Source organism: Rhinoderma darwinii, chromosome 1 (genome assembly GCF_050947455.1).
Source record: "Rhinoderma darwinii isolate aRhiDar2 chromosome 1, aRhiDar2.hap1, whole genome shotgun sequence".
NCBI classification, from domain to species: domain Eukaryota; kingdom Metazoa; phylum Chordata; class Amphibia; order Anura; family Rhinodermatidae; genus Rhinoderma; species Rhinoderma darwinii.
In genome coordinates, this window is record NC_134687.1 from 549,282,563 (window position 1) to 549,310,117 (window position 27,555).

Below are 27,555 nucleotides of genomic sequence, written 5' to 3' on the forward strand. Positions count from 1 at the left end.
TCCAGCCTAAAACATACATTATACAGCATTGTCAACGGAATATTAAAAAAAAATAAAAAAATGATGGCTCAGAATGTGGTGATGAAAAATTAAAAGAAAAAAAAACACCCTGAAGGCCAAAATGGGCTACTTCAAATCAAATCGAAATCTATTTTTAAACCTTTTTGGTATGTTTTTTTTCTATACCGAATAAAATCTTGAAATATTCCAGTTTTCACACTGGCCACTAGAGCAGTCACAATATACTGAAACGTTGTTTTCTGCAGCTCACATGCCGTCTTTGCATAAATTGACCGTCATTAAATTATCCTTGATCGGTGGGTAATGTTCTATTTTTACTGCTAAAGGCCTATAGGTAGGATAGTAAGGCTGGATTCACACGAGCATGTTCGGTCCGTAAAGGACGGAATGTATTTCGGCCGCAAGTCCTGGACCGAACACACTGCAGGGAGCCGGGCTCCTAGCATCATAGTTATGTACCATGCTAGGAGTCCCTGCCTCTCCGTAGAACTACTGCCCCGTACTGAAAACATAATTACAGTACGGGGCAGTTGTCCCGCAGCGAGGCAGGGACTCCTAGCATCGTACATAACTATGATGCTAGGAGCCCGGCTCCCTGCAGTGTGTTCGGTCCGGGACTTGCGGCCGAAATACGTTCCATCCATTACGGACCGAAGATGCTCGTGTGAATCCAGCCTAACGCTATACACACAGGTAAGGCTATGTATGCAACTCCCCTTTTACTCTCTGGAGGAGGGGCTGTATTCCATCTGTTTTTCTGCCAATTGACTTCCATTAATTTCATCAGCCATAAAGCACACATACTCTGCTGCACTCTATACAAACCGCAAGGAAGTTGAGCCTCCTATATGGCCGCTCCTTAGAACTTTTAAAAAATAAAAAAAATCAAAACAGAACAAAGATATTATTTCTCTTTTTTAGATATTTACATCTAATTAATTAAACTAAAATTAAATGCATGAGACGTTCCATTTAAAGCGCAGCGTATAAGAGGTACAGGTCCGCTGGATCGCTCCCCCGCTTCTCTTACCGTTGACTGATTGCCACTTTGAAAACCATCAACCACGCAGTGGCATTCAGGCACTGGTCAGCGGGGCGGGTGGAGCGCTCTTTTCAGGAATGCAGTGGACTCAAAACCTTGAGTGATTCCAATAATACCACTACAACGCTGTTTAGTGGCAGTAAGAAGAAACCACTAATACTGTGCTGATTTTTATAGGTTGGCCTTTATAATAGCAGGAATCACTCCGCCGCCTGTGCACAAAATGATTCAGGGGGACGGGGCTGAACTTATGAGCCTGTTTAGATGTGCATTCTGAGGTCAAATCAATAGAACTCCAGGGGGCGCCCTGAATAATTTCATTTATTTTATCTAATTTATATATATAAACCTAATGTATTCCTGTAGATTCATCAAGGTTGACCTGCACCACAACAGAAATATCCCATGTTTCTTATATACTAAACATTTTCTTATATGTTTTATAATATAAAAGATTATTTTTTCTATTTTTGCTTTGTGTGATTTTGTTTTTGTTTTTGTTCTCTTCTGCTCTGATAACATTAGATTTACAGATTCCGATGCATGTGCTTGAGCGATTACATGCTGAGAGTTTGCAATCAACACTCTAATGCAATGGAATTAAATCAATACATACTTTTTAATTGAATCTCTGACCCCCTTTTCTCTTAAAGGTGCTATCCCATTTAAATAGATTAAAAAAGTTAATACAAATGTTTATTAAGCATTTTATGGCTTCCCACACTAATGCATTGGTTCTCTTTGTATGTGCTTGTTTGCTTAAATGTGAGATTTAGAATTCGCTCTATATGGCGGATGTGATGTGTATAAACAATACAAATCCGTCTTTTATGAACTTTGTAAAGACTTGGTTTTGGTAGTTTTGTTGGTTTGCATATAGGCTTCATCATTTATTTCTGTAAACAATCAAGCATGAGCATTAGGATTGTGGATTATTAAATTAACCCATAAATGATTACAAGGCACCAGTGGCGTATCTATAGGGGTCGCAGCGGTGGCACTTGCGACTGGGCCCCAAATTAATAAGGCTTCTGCACAAGAAGACTGGAGGCTGCGGAACATGAAAGAAATCAGCTGCTTCCACCCAGGAGAGAAGATCCCGCCCAGCACTCAGGACATCTTCAGCAGGCCTCCGTGATTCCCCTACTCCTTAGAGACTGCAGAGAGATGTGACCATCACTACAGGGCCCCTACAGTAAGTGCTCCCCAATCACTCATGTTTACATGAGTTTACATTTCTTTTTACGATTTTTGTTCCCTTTTGTGCCGCAATTTTCGCAATCGCGGCAATATTACAGCATTTTACAGTGATTATTTTAAGTGCGGTAAAAATAGTGCGGTTTTGAAGCAATTGCAAAAGTTGTGGCAAAAACGCGCCATTTTTACCGCGATTACATCAATAGAGGAAACAATGGTGCGATATTGCCGCGATTTTGAAAATTGGGGCACAAAAACCCAATGATATCCCTAAGCCACTGACCGGCTTTAGACCTGTTCACACTGCGTTTTTTTGCAGCCAAAAAAAGCCTGCCTCAAATTTCCTTCAGGAGTTTTAGGGCAGATTTTGACTTTCTTGAGCTTTTCGCCCCGCGTCCACTGAGCGCTGCAGCAAAAACCGCTTTCTCTGCCTCCTATTAATTTCAATGGGAGGTCGGACATGCCGCTTTCTTTTTCTTTACCGCGAGCGGCTAAAAGCACACAGCGTATCCACCCGAACGGACGCAGGGAATTCCTGACAAAAAAACTCGCCAAATTGTGGTGCAGTTTTTCGGTCGTAATGTCGGCTGCGGAAAATTGCGCGTTTTTAAGAAAAAAATTTTTTTATTCTTACCCTCTTGACGCCTTGCAGCCCGGCCTCCTTGCATGAAGTTTTAACCCATGTGACCGCTGCAGTCTGTGATTGGCTGCAGCGGTCAGATGGGATGAAACGCCATCCCGGGAGGTTGGCCTTGATAAAGAAGCACAGAATACTCGGGACGTATACGATTTTTTATTTTTATTTCTGAGTTGAGTTTTTTGTGGTTGAATCAGAGTTTTTCCGCTGCAAAAAACTCAGTCTGCTATTTGTTGCGGATTAACAACATACTCACCGCAAAATACGCTGCCATGACCGATACACTATGTCTGTCAGCAGTTACTGTAGTAACTGGGACTTATGCAGTGGCGTAGCTATAGGGGTCGCAATTGCGACCAAGCCCCGAATCCAGGGGGGCCCTCTGCACCCCACACCACATCTATTAAGTTACTATACTAACTGGGGCCCATGTAATAAACTACACGGGCCCCTGTTACTATAGTAACTGACCGTATACTTGCCCTCCTCGTTCCGGAAAGCAGCAGAGGTCCTGACGTCTCCACGTCATGACACTGCGCGCCGCGCATGACGTCAAGACTCTGTGCACAACGTTGCGATGCTAGATGGGTCAGAACTGTCTGCTGGGGGCCTGGTGCCCTGTATCTAAGAGAAGATGGTGTCTTATGGAAGAAGCTATCTTAGGCTATGTTCACACGGGGTATTTTGCCGAGTTTTTTGACGCGTAAACCGCGTCGCAAAACTCGGCAGAAATGGCCCGAGAACGCCTCCCATTGATTTCAATGGGAGGCGTCGGCGTCTTTTTCCCGCGAGCAGTAAAACTGCCTCGCGGGAAAAAGAAGCGACATGCCCTATCTTCGGGCGCTTCCGCCTCGGACCTCCCATTGACTTCAATGGGAGGCAGGAGAAAGCGTATATCTCGCTGTTTTATGCCCGCGGCGCTCAATGGCCGCGGGTGAAAAACGGCGCGATAATTGCCGCGAAAATCGGCGTGCAGGGAGAGGAATATCTGCCTCAAAGTTCCAAACGGAATTTTGAGGCAGATATTCCTCCCCCAAAATACTCCGTGTGAACATAGCCTTATGTGTTTTTATATGTAACATTTTTGTGAAATGGCTCAGGATATGCAGGTTTTGTATGTGTACTGTGTGTCTTTTGAAAAATTATATTTTACAATGTTAAAGGCTACAGATGTGTCCACCCTTAACTTTGCTTGAATTGCGTTAAAGGCTATGTATAGCTTTTTGAATTTTTTTTAATGAACGAAGCCGGTGACATTGAACCCGTGAGTGCCGCTAACCTGACGGATACAAGTTTCAGTGCTAGATACAGCTGCTCTGTATACAGGATACAAAGCAGCTGTATTATAAAAAGTTTAAATAATTTTTAATAAAAAGTCATTAGAAAGTTGCACCAGACACACTTCAAAGGTCTACACATCCTGTGCACGTCACATTTATGTCCTACGTTTAGCTTGTACGCCGAGAAAGCCCCGTACAGATAAACGTGTCCATAGAACTTCATTAATCTCATGGTGGCAAAACGTTTTTATCCTTTTGGCCTCCGTCGGGCTGGTATACGTTAGTATACCATTTTTTTTCAGGATGGAATTTTGTAGTAGACTATGCTTTTCCATCCCACGGGATGGAAATAGATTTTTGTTTGTTTTTTGTTTTTTTGCATTCTGGATACAAGTAGATTGCTTCTCATAGTATTTGGTCCTCTTGCTTTCTTATAGTTATTTTATAGAGCTCCCTCTTATATCTCTAACAACCCACCAGTAATTGTAACTTATGAAATGTATTATCTCAGTCCCTCACATGCAATCTAATAGAAAGTAGGAAGCTACCTACTGGATCCCTGTGCTGCTGCACAGGTCACACATACTGTGTGGTGTGTGTGTGCGACCTATGTGTCTCTATTCTGTTTTATTTATATAGAAAAGAAAAATACAAAGTTTTAAGTTTGACTATTGAAAGTTGGCTTGCATAGTTACATAAGGATATTTAAAGTAAATGTCCAGAACATTCTGCCTCTTGGCACGTCCGATGGTGGAGGACTGGGCTCTGAGACCCAAGTGATTGTTAGCGCACAAGAGTTGCAGCATATTCGGACCACTTTGCCCCGTCTGCTCTCATCTTCCTCTCTGCACTTCACGTGTTAGTGGCCCTCTAATTTAGCCTTACTGCTGTTAAATAACGCTTTTTATTGATTTGCAATACCCATTATTCCATTATAGTTTATAGAAATGTACCTTAGAGAGCTGGAGATCTACTTTTATACCTTGGGAGGATCGTGAGATCTACTTGGTACAGAGTTGTGACAGAACTATGTGGGGGAATACTTTGAAAGTTATCAGGGGCATTGCTAGGGTCTTAAGACATGATCTCTAGATGGATTTATCTTTTTAAATTAAATTCAGATCTACAGATTATAGAGAAGAACCCAGGACTGATCAGACGCAGTCACAGGCAAAATACGCAACAATTATATCCAGTGACTTTTCTGATTGTAGACCTTCTCTTTTCTTCATCTCCATATCCCCAGACCACATTTTTTCAGCCACAACTAGTCTCTGCGAAGCTTGCTGTCCAGACATCTTTGGTTCCTCACTTTTCCATCCTTCTCTCCAACTTCTCAACACAAACTCCACATCCTGGTGCCCTAAAAGTGTTCTCCTGCTGCTACCCCTAATATTGTGCTTGTCGTGCTGCCTAGTGGCTCCAAATGTAGTACTGCAAAGATAAAAGTGCCAATCAGTAGAAGTAATAGTGCTCTGGCAGTATTAGTGCCCCCAACAATCACCCTACCAAGCAGTAATAGTGCCACACAGTGCCAACCAAACATGATTGTTCTTGACAGATATTGCCCTCAGTAAGAGTACCCACATAATAGTTATACTAATCATAGTGCCTAGAAGCCTGCCCCCAACAGTAATAGTGCCAACAGTTTCCCCCAAAAATTGTACTCTTGTGTTTATGATACATAAAGCCTCCACTTATTGCAGAGTAAGAGGTATCTACAACTATGCCTGTTTATCGTACCTAACCCTCCTGGAGAATGTCTGTAACAATAGAATTGCAGGTCACTGTCCTCATGCTCCGGGTCAGACAGTAGGATACTGTCCATACACTAGAAATGTTTATGCTTGACACTGGGTCAGACCAGTTCAAAACCATTACTCAAAACCACTAAGGTGGTATTTCTTTCTGGATGGAAAGTATACGTAATACAAGCTTTTTATGCAATACACTTCATTTGAGAACTGGGCCTCCACCCAGTAAATATGGCCGTTGGACAGCCCTGCTACACGGCTATAATAATTTTCAGGGATCTCCGGAAACGAGGCAGAATGCGTGGGTCTATCTCCTAGGCACCTGTATCCTCCCAGTGGCCTCTGCCACAATCTTCTAGCAGAGACTGAGTTTTTTTGGTGGGTATGAAAGCCTAGGAGACGGGGCATTTCTACCACAAATCGTGCGGTTGTGCAGCAGGGGGTGTTGGTCATGGATTATTAGCAAAGGGAGGCACAGTCTTCTAATGAAGTATGTTGCGAAGAGGCTTACATTAGCAAGTACCACCACATATTAACATTTATTTAAGTTTTACTAATTTACACGTACACATATGCACACATAGCCTGGTCACCTCAAGAAAGATTTTGAGGCAAAAATCTCACCCAGCTTAGTGTTTTTTCCATAATCAATATTTATCACCTATCTACAGGATAAGTGATAAATATCTGATCGGTGGGGTTCCAACCGCTGGGATCCTCAACGATCAGGAGAACAGGCTTACCCTGCCTTTCCTGGGAGCACCATAGGAATGGAGCGGTAATGTGCATGCTTGGCCACCGCTACTTTCATTTCTATGGGGCTGCCTGAAGATGGGTGACAAATAATGATTATGAGAAAACCCCTTTAAAATTTTCCTCATAACCAGTAGTGAGGGAAGAAATAAGACCTGTAAGTCATTGGGCTCATACACACAGCAGAGCAGTGTGCTCAGAGCCTGTATGGTTCTTTTAATCTGAGCTGTACTGGCTCCCATGGACTCCGTATATACAGAGAGATTTTCTGTCTAATACTTTTGTCCGATGGAACATACCATGACATTTTATTTTTGTCTGAATCCGTATGAAAGCCTCTGTATACCTCCGTATAAAATTGGAATCTTATGAAAGGTGTAGTAGAGGCTTCTATGGCAGTCCTATTATGGCTCTGTATTAAACAGAGCCACAATATGGCTGTGTGCATGAGCCCTTAGGCCTCATGCACACGAACGTGCTTTTGCGGCCGGAATTCCCCCAAAAATCCACTGGAGAATTGCGGCCCCGTTCATTCCTATGGGGCCATGCACACGACCGTGGTTTTCACGGTCTGTGCATGGCCCCGGAGCCCATGTCTTATTACGGCCGTGTTTTGCGGTCCAGGCTCATTGTAAATAATGGCCGCGGCCATGTGCATGGCCCGCGATTTGCGGGCGGCTCGTGGCTGTCACTCCGTGACCGGCCGACCCGGAAATCACGGCCGTGCACATGGCTACGGTCGTGTGCATAAAGCCTTACAGTTTATGGTGGATTTTTTTTTTATGTTAATTTTTTTTTGTAACAATGGACAAAATTGCTATAGACTTGACAATGGCCAACAGCCGCCTTTTCAGTTTTTACATGCTTACTTATCGTATCTTACGTTTTGTAATCTAAATTCTGTATAATCTCTCATTTTAGGAACCGATTTCAGAAATTGGCATCCAAATACGTGCCATCTCTGACTTAGCATTGTAAGATTATTTTGTCCTCTCCTGCAGTAAGATCTAACCTTCAAGGGTATCCGTGAAGGCAGCATCTGAGCCATGCAATGTAGCGTAAGGAATTATTCCAAGGTCATCATTTTCAAATCCAGCCTGTGTAATGGCAAATATATGTCTAGTCTAAATGGACAATTTACAGTGTAATCCGCACGTTTCCCGCTGCATATTGCATGGATGTGTTCTACTTGTTACACCGCTCCGATGAGGAGGATATAGCCTGCATTCGGAAGGCTCCTGCGTTGGGTTTGGAGTCGTGGCATATGTGTCTGTGAACACGCAATGTGCTATGTGATAAAATGTTCATCGCCTGTGTTTGCCTATCTTTTCAACTGATATGCTTCTCATATATTCAGGAAGTCTTCTAATGGCACTTGGAGGAGGGGAGCTCATTAGCTTCCTTCCTGAGCAGTGTCATTTTTATTTCCTGCCGTAACTGTGTCCTCAGCCAGAATCTACGACAAAAAGAAAATGCTTGCCTGTGCAAAAACTTTTTCGTTGCTATTCAACCTTGAATGAGACAAGAGCATTTTTATGTGTTGGAAATGTTGCAGAAATTGGCAGGGATGCAGGCTTTAGATTTGCTAAGTAGTGGCTGCAGAAGGCTTTGTCTAAATTGGAGTATTGATTATCTACTGTAGTATTCTCCATGTTGTATAGCATCTTTATTCCTCATGGAGCCTGGATGTTTAGGTTGTGTAGATTTTGAGGATTTTTTCTGAATAACATACATTCAAATGACCAAAATAATTGTACTCCTTTTATATTGACGTGTTTAGCTTTAATTAATATAAATATACACTACCGTTCAAAAGTTTGGGGTCACCCAGACAATTTTGTGTTTTCCATGAAAACTCACACTTATATTTATCAAATGAGTTGCAAAATGACTAGAAAATATAGTCAAGACATTGACAAGGTTAGAAATAATGATTTTTATTTGAAATAATAATTTTCTCCTTCAAACTTTGCTTTCGTCAAAGAATGCTCCATTTGCAGCAATTCCAGCATTGCAGACCTTTGGCATTCTAGCTGTTAATTTGCTCAGGTAATCGGGAGAAATTTCACCCCATGCTTCAAGAAGCCCCTCCCACAAGTTGGATTGGCTTGATGGGCACTTCTTGCGTACCATACGGTCAAGCTGCTCCCACAACAGCTCTATGGGGTTGAGATCTGGTGACTGCGCTGGCCACTCCATTACAGATAGAATACCAGCTGCCTGCTTCTTCCCTAAATAGTTCTTGCATAATTTGGAGGTGTGCTTTGGGTCATTGTCCTGTTGTAGGATGAAATTGGCTCCAATCAAGCGCTGTCCACAGGGTATGGCATGGCGTTGCAAAATGGAGTGATAGCTTTCCTTATTCAAAATCCCTTTTACCTTGTACAAATCTCCCACTTTACCAGCACCAAAGCAACGCACCAAAGCAACCCCAGACCATCACATTACCTCCACCATGCTTGACAGATGGCGTCAGGCACTCTTCCAGCATCTTTTCAGTTGTTCTGCGTCTCACAAATGTTCTTCTGTGTGATCCAAACACCTCAAACTTCGATTCGTCTGTCCATAACACTTTTTTCCAATCTTCCTCTGTCCAATGTCTGTGTGCTTTTGCCCATATTAATCTTTTCCTTTTATTAGCCAGTCTCAGATATGGCTTTTCCTTTGCCACTCTGCCCTGAAGGCCAGCATCCCGGAGTCGCCTCTTCACTGTAGACGTTGACACTGGCGTTTTGCGGCTACTATTTAATGAAGCTGCCAGTTGAGGACCTGCGAGGCGTCTATTTCTCAAACTAGAGACTCTAATGTACTTGTCTTGTTGTGCAGCGAGGCCTCCCACTTCTCTTTCTACTCTGGTTAGAGCCTGTTTGTGCTGTCCTCTGAAGGGAGTAGTATACACCATTGTAGGAAATCTTCAGTTTCTTGGCAATTTCTCGCATAGAATAGCCTTCATTTCTAAGAACAAGAATAGACTGTCGAGTTTCACATGAAAGCTCTCTTTTTCTAGCCATTTTGAGAGTTTAATCGAACCCACAAATATAATTCTCCAGATTCTCAACTAGCTCAAAGGAAGGTAAGTTTTATAGCTCCTCTAAACAGCAAAACTGTTTACAGCGGTGCTAACATAATTGCACAAGGGTTTTCAAGTGTTTTCTAATCATCCATTAGCCTTCTAACACAGTTAGCAAACACAATGTACCATTAGAACACTGGAGTGATGGTTGCTGGAAATGGGCCTCTATACACCTATGTAGATATTGCATTAAAAACCAGACGTTTGCAGCTAGAATAGTCATTAGCACATTAACAATGTATACAGTGTATTTCTGATTAATTTAATGTTATCTTCATTGAAAAAAACTGTGCTTTTCTTGCAAAAATAAGGAAATTTCTAAGTGACCCTAAACTTTTGAACAGTGTATATTCCATGTAACCCCTTTTAGGCCAGGATCAGAAACTCTGTTTTTGGCTCCGTTTTTTTGGGGTCAAACACAGGAGTGGACAAAAAGGAAACAAAATGTATCAGTCTTTTCTTTATGACTTTCCTTCCTTTTGGGTCCACTTCTGACTTTGGGTCACAAAACGGTGTCTGTGATCCTGGCCTTAAGGCTGAAATCACACATGCTGTTTTTGTGGCATTTTTTGAGCCAAACACAAGAGTGGATACAAAAGAGAAAAGAGATGAGACATATCTGTTTTTGCTTTTTTACCTTTCTTTCCTTCCTTGCGTGCGTTCGTTCGTTCGTTCGTTCGTTCGTTCGTTCGTTCGTTCGTTCGTTCGTTCGTTCGTTCGTGATCCTGGCCTAAGAGTAGAGAAGAATATACACAAGTCTGCTCATGATTCACCTAAATACTTTTATGTTCTGCATTAAACTTTGTTCTTTATTTCTCAGTAATAAATATAATGCCTATTTTTATTAGGTAACTTTTGCTAGCATTTTCTTCACTTGAGGTGAAATGCTTGAAATCTTCGAGATATTTGTGTTTTTGTAAATTGCGTTTGACATAAGCAATGTTTAATGCCTGCTCATCAAAACGGTAAAAAATACTGGGCAGCTAAATGTTCTAAAATTGAACTCTCTTAATTTGCGCTCAACGTTGCCATGCCAACATAATGTTATGCATAACATTTAACAAATTATGGTAAGGATTTCTTTAAAGGAACGTTAAAACCTGATTCGGAATATATCCAGCGTGAAAGGCGTATTTCTTTACCTAGTCCGTTCACAAAATTTAGGCTGCAATTGTCTGTACCTTTCAGATGGTTAAAAAGATTGCAACTAAAACAAAGTAATTATAATATCCATAAGAAGGAATTATTTATGCAGCTCCCTAATATTTTGGTTATAATGGCTCCAAAGGGGGAGCTTTGCCTTTTTGGTTTTGATATCCAATAAATCGGATATGTTTGACACAAGCATTCCGTGGACGGATTGCATGATCTCCTGTGGCAGGGTGAATTTATACAACGTGATACGTTTTGAGGGTGATACATCTTGTGGTGGCCGTGGTACTTTGCAGCGTGTTGATTCTTAGGTATTCTTTACAGTTCAGCACTGCTTGGAGAATCACCGCTTTCTGATGCCTTTACTACTCCACAGTCTGATCGTTCACATCTGTACGTTATTCCACTTCCAAATTGATCTTTTGGAAAGTTCGAGCAGCCGCTTTTGTATGGAGATGTACATGGAGAAATCATTGGCTTGGCCGGTGAGAATAAATTCACAGTAGACCCTTCGAAGCTGCTGCAAATGACAGAGTCCCATTAGCTCTGGCTGTTGCTTTATTTTCTCTATAGGTTTTTTTTTATGGTACTATTCATAGCATGGAGCAATAGATCACTTTCTTCAGACCGCAGTTTCTGGATTAGGATTCTTCCAGACCTCATTCTGTGATCTATTTATGACCCTTGTGTTGTATTTTCCCACATAAGTCACATTCGCTAGTATGTAATTTCATATATATCTAACTTATATCATCATGTGATACAATGCGGAACTTACATTGGTCTATGAACAAGAAAAAGTTGCAGACAAACTTCTACGTTACCAGTTGTGCTCCCGAATATTCTTTAGCCCTATTATACATCACTTCTTCATCCCTCAGAGAGAGAGCAGCATTCTTATTATTCTCTAGTGGCATGAAAGCATGACAAGTAATCGTTTTCTATGAAGCCGTTTAAGACTTATGGCCCTAGCCACATGCCAGCTTTCCCCTATGGCCCTAGCCACATGCCAACTTAACCATATGGCAAATATCAATCGTTACAGGTGACATTCAAATTATACTAGTAAATCTTCGGTATATTTGTACATCCATTTAGTCCAGAGAAATCCCTGTCAACTCATTTTGCGTTCCTTAAAGGGATACTGCAGTTCTATTCTATTCATCTATTGTACTCTAATAAATAATTTTTTCGTCAGTAGGGAAGATGAGTAGTTTCACAATGGTAACTAGTTGGTTGTGTAATATCCACAGTTCTCTATGGTGCACACTTTTTTTCTTTTTTGTCTATGAATGGAGATGATCATTCATAGCTGGGTGATAATGAAACCCTATAAAGGCACTGCAGGGATTATCGTTTAGCTAACAAACCAATCTGCCCCCCACTTACTCTTACATTTCTAAATATTCGTATTGCCCGTCCAATTGCAGACCCTGGACTGCATTTTTCGGCAGTCTGTAGTTAGCCAGTAGGCTTCCGATTACAAAATGCCACAAAACTGTCTATTTCTTAAGCAGTCAGTCCAAAATATTATTGTTACTTAAAGTGTACCTCCAATTATAAATTTTTTTACATAAATCAATAGTTGAAGCAAAGATAAGAAATTCTGTAATTTAGCTTCTTAAGGGCCTTTTACACCGGCCGACAATCCGCCGGTGCAGCGAATGCCGATCAACGAGACATCATTGATTGGCGCTCGCTTGCTCCTGTCACAAGGAGCTATGGATGGGTACGAGCGGTCATTACTCCGATCGCTCGTCCCCATACATTCTCATCATGTCGGCAGCGCATCTCCCTGTTTACACAGGGAGATGTGCTGGTGACAACAAAAATATTTTACTCTTTTAAAACGATATGAACAGAAGATGATCAAGTGTTTGCTCGTTCATCTGCTGATCACTGCCCTGTTTACACATGCCAATTATCGTCAACGAGCGTTATACGAACGCTCGTCTGCACGATAATGGGCCAGTGTAAAACCCCCTTTACAGAAAAATGCCTCCTTTTTCCACTTAGGAGTCTCCTTTCCTCCTCCTCCACCATGCCTCCTTAAGAGGATCTGTCACTAGTTTATTAATGCCCTCTCTCCTAACTAATCTAATAGGTCCTATGATTTTGATAACTACAGTGTATTTAAAAAAAAAAAAGTTTATTTGCAAAGTTATGTGCATTTGCTAATTTGGTTATACTTACCAAATGGGGAGGTAACATTCTTTTCACTCTGGGTGGTGTAATGTTTTCTGTATGACGCTGTCCAATCAGTAAACCGTTCTCCTCTTCCCAGCCCAGCAACACAGCCTAATCATACATTATATAACTTCGATTACCAACTGTGTTTTCAACTGGTGATATCTCCGGTTGTTTCACAGCTAGAACTGCCAAATGAAAGATTAGAATTTAATCATTCATATGCCACCAGAACCGCTGTTCTAGGTGGTCCACAGGCAGAGATATGGCTATTTGAAGTGATCCCCCCTTCCCTCCAGCCTCAGTCTCTCACACTGTGTGAAGCAGCTTCATGCTGATAGGACAGTGTCAGAGGCTGTGTGGTAGCTCCACCTCAGGAGAAACGCTGATGTTGACACCCACTTGTCTAGTATAGCCTCATTCGCATATTTAGAAAAAAAGCTTATAACTTTTAAAATAATAAACGTTTTGGTACACAATTTTCACAGGCATTATCAGTGACCGTGCCTATTAGATTAGCTAGGAGATTGGGCATTACTAAACCAGTGACAGATCCTCTTTAAATGTTAGAGGTTCTGTCACCAGTTTATAACTGCGCTATCTTCTACCTAATCTAATAGGCGCTTTAATGTAGATAAGTAATGTGTTTTTTTGGTTGTTTTTTTTTTTTTTAAACATTTATTTTTTGACAAAGTTATGAGCATTTTAAGTGTTATGCAAATTTATTCTTAATGCCTGGAGGCGATGTCTGGTCATACTCCCGTCGCTTGTGTGAAGGAACTACGGGAGTAAGTGACAGCACAGCGTGATCTCGCAAGATCACGCTGTGCTGTGGATTAAGATGGACATGAATTAAGAGAAGTGTATGACGCTGATTGGTCAAAATTGCATAACACCTAATATGCTCATAACTTTGTCAAAAATAAACTTTGTTTTTTAAAAAAAAACAAAAAAAACGCATATCTACATTAAAATGCCTATTAGATTAGGTAGAAGATAGGGCAGTTCTAAACTGGTGGCAGAGCCTCTTTAACTCACTAGGAAATCACTCATAGACTCAGTGGAGTAGAGAGAACATGGTTCAGGTTACAGCTTCCCATACAGGTCTATGGAGAGGGGAGGGGAGCAGTAGGAGGAAGCAGATTAAGAATGAGACCCACAGAGATGCTGCTGTTGGCTCTAGTAGTATTATGGTCCCACCTTAGTGCTGCATGCACAGCTACACTGCTCCTTACTGCTGTGTAATGTCCTCCATGCCGTTGCTGCTTCTGAGCATGTGTGAGAGATAGGGGAGCAGGATCTTCTTGCATTTTATTTAGTAGATATATTTACAAAGCTTATCTTTGTTTGTACTATTGATTTACGGAAAGTTGTTTTATAGTCTGAGGTGCATTTTAAGCCGAACCATCTAGCTAATTATGGTTTATTAAGGAATTGCTGTTTAAGGAATTCCCTGTACACTGTTAAGTGCAGTTTGATGGCAAAGCTATCCTATAATATCACTTTACAAGTCCATTAGGTATACCATACCTAACTGAAGGGTACTTCTTATTTACCTATAGGAAAAATTTGCAATAGTAATTTTAGAATTTTGTAAAATTTTTTTTGTATGCTCAATGGCTATGTGCACGTTCATGCAGATTACGAGAAATGATGTATCGAAGTTGAGTTGTTTCTCATTCTAGGATGCCACCACATTAGAATACATCCCCAATCCAAGAGATTAAAAGATTTGTATCCTCTGCATTCTCCGCAGGTTCTAATGTTAACGTGGTCATTAGGAGATGATGAGATTGTAAAATGAGGCAGCAAATGTTCCTCATACAGTTTATTTCTATCTCTGTTATTTAGTTTTATTTTCAGCAGCTTTACAATCAATATTTCCCATAGCTTGGTCAATATACGCCCCGTGCATTAATCTATTCTGGATCTTGCATATATTTTCTTCAGTCACTTTTTCTTCTTGTTTTAGAATAACACAGTGCAAATTCCATCTTGTTTTCTGCGTCCGTGAGATTGTTACAGCCTTGTTTCTCATTCAGGTCCTTGTACTAAATCATTACTGCCGTGTGAAGCCAACTGTATCACATTTTCATTTAGTTATTTATCAAGCTATCCAGGAGCAGAGATGCAAATACATTTCCTCCATTCGTGCAATCTAGTTGATCTTAATGTTTTAAGTCAGGCTGAATGCTGTTTAACATGTAGATTCTTGCTCCCGTCTTTCAGCTTTATGTAAACACAAGACTTTTTTTTTTTTTTTATTTATTAAAGTTTTCATTGCTTCTGCTTCAGACAATATAAGCCCGGCTTCTGTACTTAGAACTAGGATTACAACTCGGTAGTGACATTCTGCACCTCTTATAGTAGAAGGTATCCATAGATATCAGATGGGTCTCGCCAATGTATTACACTACAGTCTTCATGAATATAGGCGCCATCAGACTCCTGTTGCTGACTGATCTCGGGATGAAAATGATCGGTCTGGTTGCTTATCAACTAGTTATAGCCATGGTTCACTCATGATAAGACCTACAGCTGTATGAGCTGTCAATTTCATTCTCTCTGCTTAGCCCTAAATACGGACACTTAGGTAATCCAAATGTGCAAAGACCTTTTTGGCAGTGGTCAATTTTGATAGCTCCAGTGTATTTGATAAGCTGACTTGTGTGAATATAAAAGCTTCCTAATCCTGATCCAACTGCCCATGATCTACAAGAATTTAAAGGGGTTGCCCAGAATTAGAAAAACATTGCTGCTTTCATCCAAAAACAGTGGCTCGCCTGTCGACTATTTTTGGAAGGTATTGCAGCTCAGCCCCATTCACTTCACTTCAGCGGAGTTAAGATGCAATACCAGCTGCAGCCTATGGACGGTTGTGGCGCTGCTTCTGGAAGAAAGTAATCATGTTTTTCTAATCCTGTACAAGCCCCTTGAACTGTACATTGCATCAATCTGAAATCGTTAGAGTAGTTTAGTATTGAAAGAAAAAAAATCTATATATGATGGGTTCTCTAAATCATATTGATTATTTAAGTACTAGAAACATCAGCTCAGCAGCAAATATTAGCAATTATTGCACCTGTGTCATCTAAGGCCACAATGATACTTGTTTAATAAAATATTATCTAATCTCATGAATAAGGATCTAGAAAGAAGTACATTCTAAGGACATAAAAAAAGTATATTTGGTATAGGAGGCCATTGACGAGGATCGGGGTTCTAGTCTAAATACCAATGTAAGCCATATTTTCAGTTCTATCTTACCTGTAGATCTATTCAAACCAATTATATAGTCAATTTGGTTAGTCTACTTGCCCTCCGAAACGACCATTCAATATGTAGTGTGGGCATAGATTCATGGTCCAGTTACCGGATCAGCCCCTTCTTTAAAGACATGTTGCTTGGCTGCTCGGCTAATGGGAATGCTTATGTTTTTTTTTATGTAAGGCTAAGTTCGCACTTGCGTTGTATAGTCCGTTACTCATCTGTTTTTAGATCAGAATAAGGATAAAAACGGATGAATTACAAATCCAGTTGAAATCGATGGGATTTTTTATTGCATCCGTTTGCGTCCATTATGTTAGGCTTCGTTCACATCTGTGTTGGAGGCTATCTAACATAATCTGGCCGGGATTACTGGAGACTACCAGAGACAATAGCGCACCATTCTGTGCTATTGTGTTAGTCTGGTAAAATCACGAACACCCTGACAGAACCTATTAAAGTCAATCGGTTCCATCGGCCGTCAGCAGTGCCCGTTGTGCAACGGGGCAGAACAACGGGATGTTACATACGGATGTCTAGTGGATTGGTTGTTTTTAATTTGATTTTTAACTGATCCGTCGTTTTCCTTATTCTGATCTAAAAACGGACCAGAGTAGGGGATTATATAACGCAAAGGTGAATTTAGCTACAATGATTGCGATGCTACTATTGTGAGGACATAAAAGTACACACCGGTCTACTTGCCACTTCATGTACTGCCGACCACAGACTAGCAGAAGTGTGACTTGGTCGGTAGTCAGGCGTTGAGTACATGAGAAGAGTTTAACCATTTCAGTTCTTTATCAGCAATTCATAACCTAAATGTATGATTCAGTCATTTTTAGTATATTTGGCAATTTTAGCATAAGCCATATACTTGTAATACTCTGGAACCCCCGGTTATTATTATTAGGGCACATACAGACGTGGTGGGAAAAAGCCACTGTGGATTTAATCCTTTGCATTGCCCTGAAATTTCTTCTGCTACATGAGTAAGGGTAATATTGGGGGATATTATTTATGACCTTTTTCTGATTTTAGAAAGCTAAATCTAGTGGTTCAATGTTACATAGACCTGTCTACTTTAGCTAAGGATTGGTTTTCCAGGGCTGCTACTGTTGTTAATTTTGCACTTGTTTTTATATTTTGTATTTCTCAAATATCTGATGGCTTTTTATGAACAGCATCAAGTCGCCAAATATTGCAGCCTGATGGTGCTTTTCCTCAGAGCTGTGACAAGGACAAGGCAGTTCTGGGTAGTAATATTCAAGAGCATCGCTCTGTTCTAACCTAGCCCTTTGTTGCAGATGTTATTTTCCAGCTAAACCCAAGAAGATAAACTGTGTCTTGTGGTTTCCGAGAAAAGTAGTAGTAAATATGTCAGTTAGTCTCCAGCAGCGTTTATTCCCTGTCCCTTTGACAACAAAAGTATTTTATTTTTGACCACTTTCATAATCTGCATTAAAACAGAGTTTGAGAGTGACACCTATGGGACAATACGTGAATTACTCACAATAGAAAGGGACTCAACACTGAGCAAAGGCACGGCCTACGTATATATGTTCTAATGATAGTGATTAGTTCGATTTTGTAGATTCATTATATATTATATCGGATCATAATTGCTTATTCATGAACTGAAAATGCCATGACGGAGGGTTTATTTTATTCCTTATTTTTCCTAATAACCCACAATCTGATCTCTATATCTCACTCACTAGGAAAAAAAAATCATAATGCGGGATTGAATGTACTAAACCAAATATAAAATCAAGAGGAACCCCTGACAAAAACAGGGAGTACATGCAGACTCTATGTAGAGCTGGTGGAGTGGTCCCAGTACGGCACGGTGGCAGTAATACCGTCAATACGACACTTTATATAAGAATGTATTACTGCATAAAATTGCCAGCCACCCTTTAACACTTCGTGAGCTGACCACAATTACTGTGACCGTTTTGTAAACCTATTGGATCACTTTTAATTACTTTTATCATTTTTCCTGCACTTTGATGTTGTACCTACAAACTAGAACCCACAGTGTAGAGAAAGTTCTCCCAGGGGAACTGCGCTATTGGTGCTGTGCACAGGTATTCTATAGAGCGGACGTGAAGGTTGTTGTGTCCCGTATTTTATGGTCAGTGGAAAAACATTAGGCCTCATGTATTAAAAATGTCTCACCGAAAAAGTCTCCTTGTTGATCATAATATGTGTAATATATCAATACTAGTTTTGGGACACTGATCAATGTCCATGGGTAACAAATACCGTTACCAAAATACACTAATAGAAACTTTGGGTCTCTTCTGCTGGGTTTACTGGTTTTATTAGTTAAAAGCGTGAATAAACTTGCATGTTATAATCTGAAACTCCACTGATGTTCCTGTAATGTTCACAGCCAAGTTCTGATTATTATTATTATTGTTCTTACAATTTCATTTTGTTTCTTGAGTGATCTAGCAGCAGGAGTCTATAATTTGTCTGTATGGGCTACATTGTTGTATGCTCATTGTAGGTTACTTTATTCATTGTGATCCACGCGGGTTCCCTGAGAATGAGACCTAGCGGGCTCTAATAAGGGGTTCCTTCAGAGAATAGTCCCGCTTTCTTACAGCTTAGCCTCCTGTTAGTAAGCTACATAAGTGATATTTAATTAAATAGTACAAGCATGTATGTTATATTATAGTACACTTTATTCTACAACTTTTTTCATTCTCTGGCCCGTTAGAGAGCGACATTATGTAAATTGTGGTGAAGGTAATCTTCTGACCGGTGGATGTGCTTTAACCACTCCCTTCTAGTCCTGAGCTGTGTCATGTGACCAGCAATATGACTCTCCAACCGACACAGCGTCTCATGTGTGGACAGGAAGTCGGTTTCTCCATTCTTTCCTATAGGACTCACATCGAGGCTGTGATAGTAATGAATGGAGGAGTTGTGGAATATCTACAATGTTTACGCGGTGTGTGTTCGTACCCTTAAGGAGATCTTGTACGCTGATGTGGTTAGCCAGGTATGACATTTTACTAAACTGCAATGGCCAGTTTATAGACGTGCACAAGTTTTAATTGGTAGATTCAGGTTTTGGTACACCTTGCATGGTTGGAGTAAAAGTAGAATTAAGTGGGAAAGACAAATAATAATAAAAAAATAATAACTGATATAAAAAGGAGAATAAAACATAATGAGTATATAGTCTTATTTGATCTTTAGTTATCTGGGTTCAGGATGCTTAGAATGAAGATAGACTTCAAATGGAAGAGATGTTGACGGATCATACTGACCATCCAATAACCTAATATAATGGGAAGAAGTCGTTTTTTGGTCTTGAGATACGAGTATCTGTTTGCAATAGGTCGGGAAAAGAGCTCTAGCTAGACCAGCAGTCTGTTAAAGAGGCTCTGTCACCACATTATAAGTGGCCTATTTTGTACATAATGTGATTGGCGCTGTAATGTAGATTACAGCAGTGTTTTTTTAATTTAGAAAAACTATCAATTTTAACTGAGTTACGACCTATTTTAGCTTTATGCTAATGACTTTCTTAATGCCCAACTGGGCGTGTTTTTACTTTTTGACCAAGTGGGCATTGTGGAGAGAAGTGTATGATGCTGACCAATCACCGTCATACACTTCTCTCCATTCATTTACTCAGCACATAGTGATCTTGCTAGATCATGATGTGCAGTCACATACACACACATTAACGTTCCTGAAGTGTCTTGACAGTGAATAGACATCACTTACAGCCAGGACGCGATGTCTATTCACAATCCCGACACTTTTTTCACGTTTGTGTGGGACTTACAGCACAGCAAGCGTAATCTCACGAGATCACGCTGTAAATGACAGCTTACAGCGAGATCACGCTTGCTGTGCTGTAAGTCCCACACAAACGTTACCGAAGTGTCGGGATTTTGAATAGACATCACTTCCTGGCTAAAAACGATGTCTATTCACTGTCAAGACACTTCCGTAACGTTAATGTATGAGTAAGTGACAGCACATCATGAAGAAGTGTATGACGCTGATTGGTCATACACTTCTCTCCACAACGCCCACTTGGTCAAAAAGTAAAAACACGCCCAGTTGTCCATTAAGAAAGTCATTAGCATAAAGGTAAAATAGGTCATAACTCAGTCAAAAATTATTGTTTTTCTAAATAAAAAACACTGCTGTAATCTACATTACAGCACCGATCACATTATGGAGAAGATAGGGCACTTACAATGTGGTGACAGAGCCTCTTTAAGAACAAAAAAAAAAAGTTTACAATTTTAAGCAATGTAGTTCCCGTGTTCACCTGCATTCTTCGTACGGTATATGTGATGGAAAGCCAGAAGGCAATGGACATAGACAATGCTCAACGTTTTGAAACCATTGTGTCTTATGTAAACCAATCAGATACTAGATATACTATTTGGAAGATAAAGCCACATGTCTGAATTTGCAGTGAAATCATCAAGATATCCTAGTGTGACATAAGAGGAATGGGTAGAACATATGGCGTCCTAGGCCTAGTAAATAAAATACGCCCATACATAAGTGGTCTAAATAGGTGCGTTTAGAAGAGACCATGACATTTTAGTACTGTGCTAGCAGTATATTAACGTTTGAATAGCAGAGCTGTTTTTGTCAGCACAGGTAATGAGTTGCATTTTCTAAAACAATCACCAGACAATGGGAAGACATCAGTGCGCGCATTGCCGTGCCACTCACCTATTGAAACCCCATTAGTATAATGACTGCTTGATGTGACATCAATGTGCTTTATTTATAAAATATTGAACAAATTTAATTGTCTATAGTATGAAAGAGAAGGAGGGAAGCCGTTAAATTCCAGGTGTAGCAAACAAAACCTTTGATAATTGCATCAATAAATTTGAGGTCCCCTGCTCTGTGCGGAGGAGATATGCAGTGCCCGCCATTAATGCTCACGCTGTGCAAGTAATGTCATTACAAATATATTGCAGAGTTCTAGATTTCTTTATCCGGAGCCCCTTCCATCTTCATGGAGCCTGCTGGGTTTGTGTACTAAACTTTTAGGGGGGAAAAAAGAGGTGAATCAAATGCTAGATGATAAACTTGAGGATCGGTCACCACATAATATAGATGTAATCTATTCATAACCACCAATAGGTCTTTTGTATGGCAAGTAGAGAAAATTCAGATTACTGTGGTGTGCACTTATTGACGGACAAGTCCTGCATTTAATTGTTTTGAATTGTAACAAATCTTTTATTTATTTTTATTTCTTATTCAAATTATTTTTGTTTTTTAAGAAGATTTTTTTTGGTCCAATTTTTAAAGGACATTTCTACTAAAATTAGAAATTAGTACTCTTTGGCTAGGGCTACAACTAGACGTTTTCGTATCGTGATTTTCTAATTTTAACGATCGAGTGACCGCTGCAGTTCACTGACTTGCATGCAACTCGATGTATTCCTCTGGACTTCTGCTGTATCTTAGTTATCATAGGAAAATTTCACTACAAAAACTCTAGGTGTAGCCCTGGCTAACAATACAACCACTATTACCATTCAAATTACTGTCCAATGATGTAACGCGTGGACGGGCAGGATACGCCAGAGCTACTTTGGCAGTAGCTCTCTGCTCTGGCTATAGAGGGGGGATCTTAAGCGTGGGCCTTAATATTCCATATGAACAACCCTTTTTCATATGCCCTATTAGGGCATATAGACATCACGAGTCCCCTGCTACCCATGAGTCCTCTTCTTCTGTCATGTTAAAAAATCTATTCAGCCATTACCTCTACTTTACCAGGTGACTAGTAATGCTTTCATTCCCAGTTTGTAAATTCTGTGGGGGTACAATAGGATCAGTGATATTTAAAAATCATAAAATGAATCCAATACATTTTTTGCAAATCCGCTTTTATAGAAGCTGGCTCTATAGCCATTCAAGAAATGATACATCAATGCATGTGTACCAGGAGACACTAATGCTTTGTGTACTTGATAACCACATTGTGTGTATATTGTGATATTGGCTAGATCAACCCTGTTTGCTCTTTATATGTTCCGTTTTGTTTCCTCCTGAAAATTAGAAGAAAAAAAAGATAAGTTACATAAAATTGCCTTTTTATGGTTTGCAATTTTAAAATTTGCATATTTATAACATCGTCATTACCTTTTTCTCTTGCTTTTATTTATTTCATTTTTTTCCTTCAACTCGTGTAAATTTGGTGTGGAAATGATTTCCAGTTACTACCTAGAAGCCATCAACAAGCTGCTGTTAGCAAATTTGTTATACTTTCAGGGAACCGGTCACCTCTCCTGACATGTCAACTTTAGTAAATACTTGTATTCCCCGTGAAATAATTCCGGAACATGTTTTCTAATAACTCTGTGTTGTGCCATTCCTCTGTTAAACCTCATAGAATTGTGTGAATAAATCCCGCTCCCCGTTGATGGGTCTCCTAGGTTATGTGGAAGATCTCACAATTACGACTATCAGAAATTAGCCACTCAAAAAACATTATATCAAGCACATAAACTAATAGCTATGAGATGGCTGGACACTCTCGCACCCACGTATAGGGAACTGGTTCATCATATGAACGGCAATATACATATGGAAAAGGCTATCTACCTAAAGCCAGGTGCTCTTAAGAAATTTGAAGGTCAATGGACAGCGTGGTTGATGTCTCCAGGGTTGCCATCGGCTACTCTTCTAGACCAAGTCAAGTTGTAAAAGAAGAGATGTGGTTGAATTGGCGTGATACAAATATGTGGCTGAGTAACGTGCATGGTACTCTTCGTTGAGGGTGGGTTGGGCGGGGGGACTGTTTTAATTGTATGCATTGAATGTTTGTGTTTTAATATAAAAACGTCAATAAAATAAAAAATATTTGATTTAAAAAAAAAAAAATTATGAATAAATTGATAACTGGGTTTTACCATTCCTGTGTCAATTGGGTGTGTCCCTACGCGCTCACTCCATCAGCACCGATTGGACAGTTTAAGTATGTGTGGAACACACCCCCAACTGGTAACACCCAGTAATCAATTTATTAATAACATAGTTTTAATATAAGATGCTCCAGAATTGTTATTTCATGGAGAATGCAATTATTTACTAAAACAGACATGTCAGAAGAGGTGACAGGTCCTCTTTAAGTGTCTTAGATAAGTATTGTGAATGCATAATGGGCTCTATAAGTGATTTAACAGTTTAGTAAGTTTTAATGAACGGACAGTAGGGCTGGGCGATTAATTATATTAATTTACCCTCAAGGCCCCTGATGATTCTATTTTTTAACAGAATATTTGAATCGATTCTCTAGTGGCGCCATCGTGCCTTGCGGCAGGAGGAAGCTCCACCTAGTCACCTGCTGGTCGTCCCCCCTGTCTGGAAAGCTGTGCTCCGATCTGTCCATGCTTCCCCACGGAGCTGCTGTTCTGTACTGAACAAAATGCTACAGTATGGAACAGCAGTTCCGTGGGGAAGCAGGGACTCCTAGTATAGGGCCACACCGCCCTGGAGATAGCACCGCCACCCCCCTGTAGATAGCGGCACTGTAGCTCCCTCTGGGAGCGGATTGCCCTACCAAAGCATTGCCAACGCTCTGGCCGGGATTCGGGCTCCCTCTAAAAGCAGAATCCACAGCCAGAGCATTGCAAGATCTCTGGCTAGGGACTCCTGTCTTGGGAAAGCACTTGACATCACTGTCCATATATGGACAGTGACGTCAGGGGCTACTCCTGGAGCGGAATCCCCAGCCAAAGCATTGCCGAGGGAGCCCCTGAAGTCACTGTCCATATATGGACACTGTCTATATGGACACTATCTACAGTGGACACTGTGGCACTATCTACATGGGCACTGTGGTGTTTTCAGGGGGTTGAGACAAAAAAAAAACCCTGGCAAATGAAATCTATCCATTTTTTTAACGGCCATGAGGAACCATTCAAATGGATGACAAACAGCCATGAAAAACGGTGAGTCGGACTGGAAATGGATGACAATTTGGAGACACACTGATGAAAAACTGGCTATCTGCCTGGCCTGGCTGAAGTGGTGACGGGCAGAGAGAGATGTTAGTGCATAATTGATTATAGATTCTGTTAGGCCCTGTTCACACAGAGTTTTTTGCAGGCAGAAAATTCAGGCTGGAAAAATCAGCTCCGTTTTTTTTCGTTATTTTGTCACGATTTTTGTCCCTTTTTTACGCTTTTATCTCCAACAGGCAAAGGGAAAAACCGTGAGCGGTTAATGTCATAAACAGCATCCAAAAAACACACCTGCATTTTTTCCATCTCCCATTGATTTCAATGGGGTTTTTGAGGCGGAAAACGCCTCAAGATAGGGCATGTCGCTTATTTTTACCACGAGCATTCTTTTCCGCTCGCGGGAAAAAAACGCCTCCACCTCGATTTGAAAACAATGGGAGGCAATTTCGGCCATTTTTACCGCGGTTTCCTTGACAAAAAAAAGTGTAAAAAAAAGTCTGTGTGAACAGAGCCTTAACCTTCTCCCTGTCGGGGAACAGGTTAACAGAAGTTCTAATCAATTAGATATACATTTTTCCAATTGCATTTTTGATATGTATTTTCAGAGGTTAAAAGTTGTGACGTTATGTACAAATATTATAGTAATATATGTTAAAAAGTTATTTACATAAAGAAAATAATTTATTAAATTATCTCTTGTTATATTTTTCAGTTTATTTAACAGTAATAAAAAAAATCGAGATTCAAATAGAAAATTGCCCATAGAGTTTTAAAAAAAAAGACAAAAAAAATTTTTTTTTTTTTTTACATTTTTGGGTGTCAAATTGCCCAGCCCTAACTGACAGGGTAAGGTATATAAGATATATTATTAGAATAAAAATAATTGTTGATGGTATAATTTCAGATTTGATCTTTTCTGCCTTTTATAACAGATATTAGTTATAGGTGGAGCTTCACTTTAACGCTTTGCACTCCCTTATATAAGTCTCATCTACTTTCTAGGTCTTTTGCGGGTGATATTTATATTTTTGTATTTGTCAACAGATGCTGCCGTTTTGTCATTATTTTTTAATGGAAAACCCCATAACTGAAAAATATTTTAATCAGCATTATAAAATATTAACCGTAGTGGGCTCGATCTGTATATTGAAACCTCTCTATAATCTTTTATGAATATTAACATTGGTCTAGGCAGGATTTGTATGTTATTTTTGTGCTGTTGTATTGTTGTATCTTTAAGACGTAGAAATCCGTTTCTCCCTATGTGTTAATGACTTGGCCTTATTTAGAACTTGTTGGCATCCTTTCAGCCTTATTGTCTGTTTGTTGGCACATTACACCCCGTGTGCTGTTAACCTGTGGCTCTCCAGTTGTTAGCCAGTGACAACATTCAGCCCGCTGTGCAAGTTAATAGAACCATGATCAAGCGGCTTTTCTTCTACACAGCACAAGCCCACATGTTCTTGAGAAAAGCCCCGGAGGGATCAATGATTTCTCTCTTTCTCTTCCGTGTGTTCTCTCTGTGGAATGCAAAGCTTTGGTATAAAATACCCATGACATAATGCCTACCTTTCATCATAGGAATGTAAAAAGCCATACACTGACTGCTTATATATATATATAGTAAGGGTTAAACAGTGCGTGGTGCAATTTCTTCTCAAATATTGCACAAATTTGTACTATGGTATTTTGTTTGGCGATGTGCTGCCTCTAAAGATTATTTTGACGTCTGAAATTTTTAGGGCTATCGGCGGACATCCCTAATTTTTTTCATCCAGGTTTAAAGATTATATTGGCAAGTTGCATAAATAGAAACTGTAATAAACCATTCGAATTGAAAATGCAGAAAATTTGTCATTTTCATTGGTTCCTCTGCAGATCTAATTGCACACTTAGGCCAGGATCACACACACGTGGTATTTAGTGCAGTTTTTCACTCCGTTGTGTCAGCCAAAGCCAGAAGTTAATCCAAATGGAAGGAAAGGTATAAAGGAAGGATCGGTACATCTCCTTTCTTTTGCGTCCACTCCTGTGTTTGGCTAAAAAAACAAATCCAAAAACTTCCATCTGCTGTCACATCGGCAGGGCAGTGTAAGAATTTCAAGTTTCCTCATGTCATGATAGGATGATCCCACATCTGAATGAGACCTTTTCAATAATCGCATTATATTAGGTAGCTACTATTTAAATCAATTACCATACTATATGCTTTAAAGCAGCTCTAATGGAAGGGATTTACTTAATCGTTGAGTAACTCATTGATTTAAAAAAAACAACAAAAAAAAACAATACATTGACATGTAAGAGAGAAAAATAAATGTTCCTGAAGTACTTAATTATTGGTTAAACATGATTTTCCACCATTCTATGAAATGGATGACCGTTACTTTGGCTACCTGGCTAAAGTCTAGCCGTATATTTGTGGATTATGTTAGGCCATGTGCCTACTGTTTTCTATTGCCCTAAAAACTCAAGACTTCTCCTGGAGTGGTCTGACTGGCTTCTACGGTTTATAGTCCTTTTTCCATCCTTGATTTCACAAATCTTGTGACGTGTCATTGACACCGGCCTGTAAATGTCATTGTCGGAGGCTGTTAGAACCGTCCCGCACTTGTGAAGGTCTCCAAACTGGTGCACAAGACTTGTAGCTCTATGGGGGCCACATTATCCTCGCAGTCGATCGGAGCCTCCGCTGATGACCTTTTCTCAATGTCACAATGACCTGTCTGAAAGTGTAGGCAACGTTGTGAATATGTGATGGTACTGTGTGATGACCGGCGTGTATACGTAAGAGACACTAATGGCAGCGTTTTGTTTCCTTGCAGAGTGCTGCAGCTGCACCCAGTCCTGTTCTAGGAAATATGCCCCCGGGGGATGGAATGCCAGTGGGTCCAGTTCCTCCTGGATTCTTTCAGGTATGCGCAGACTAAACATCAACACAGAGGCCGCTTATTGCAGATCCTTCATTTAATTCTGCGTGTAACATAATCTCTTGTTATAAGCTACTAGGAGCGCCTCTTACGGAGTGTCTCTTTGGTGATGTCTAATAATATGTCGAATGTGCATAGTTCACCTTTTCCACCTCATACCTAGGCGTAATTTACAGGCCATGTCAGCTGGATGTCCGTGGAGGAAAACCTTAAGGTTATCCCTTTGTCTCTTGACAAGATGGCTGGTTCCTGTCATTTTATAGCCAATACTGTACCATAAAAATGTGCA

At 40.2% G+C, this 27,555-nt stretch overlaps 1 protein-coding gene across 5 annotated transcripts in view; it reads left to right on the top strand.

The window, feature by feature from the left end:
• SSBP2 (single stranded DNA binding protein 2) overlaps positions 1-27,555 on the top strand; it is a 210,147-nt gene that overhangs the window by 143,385 nt on the left and 39,207 nt on the right. For all 5 annotated transcript variants that reach the window (XM_075837681.1, XM_075837709.1, XM_075837691.1 and 2 more), the window contains exon 5: positions 27,162-27,251. In XM_075837681.1, coding sequence (XP_075693796.1) covers positions 27,162-27,251 — 90 coding nt within the window. The remainder of the gene's footprint in view (positions 1-27,161; positions 27,252-27,555) is intronic.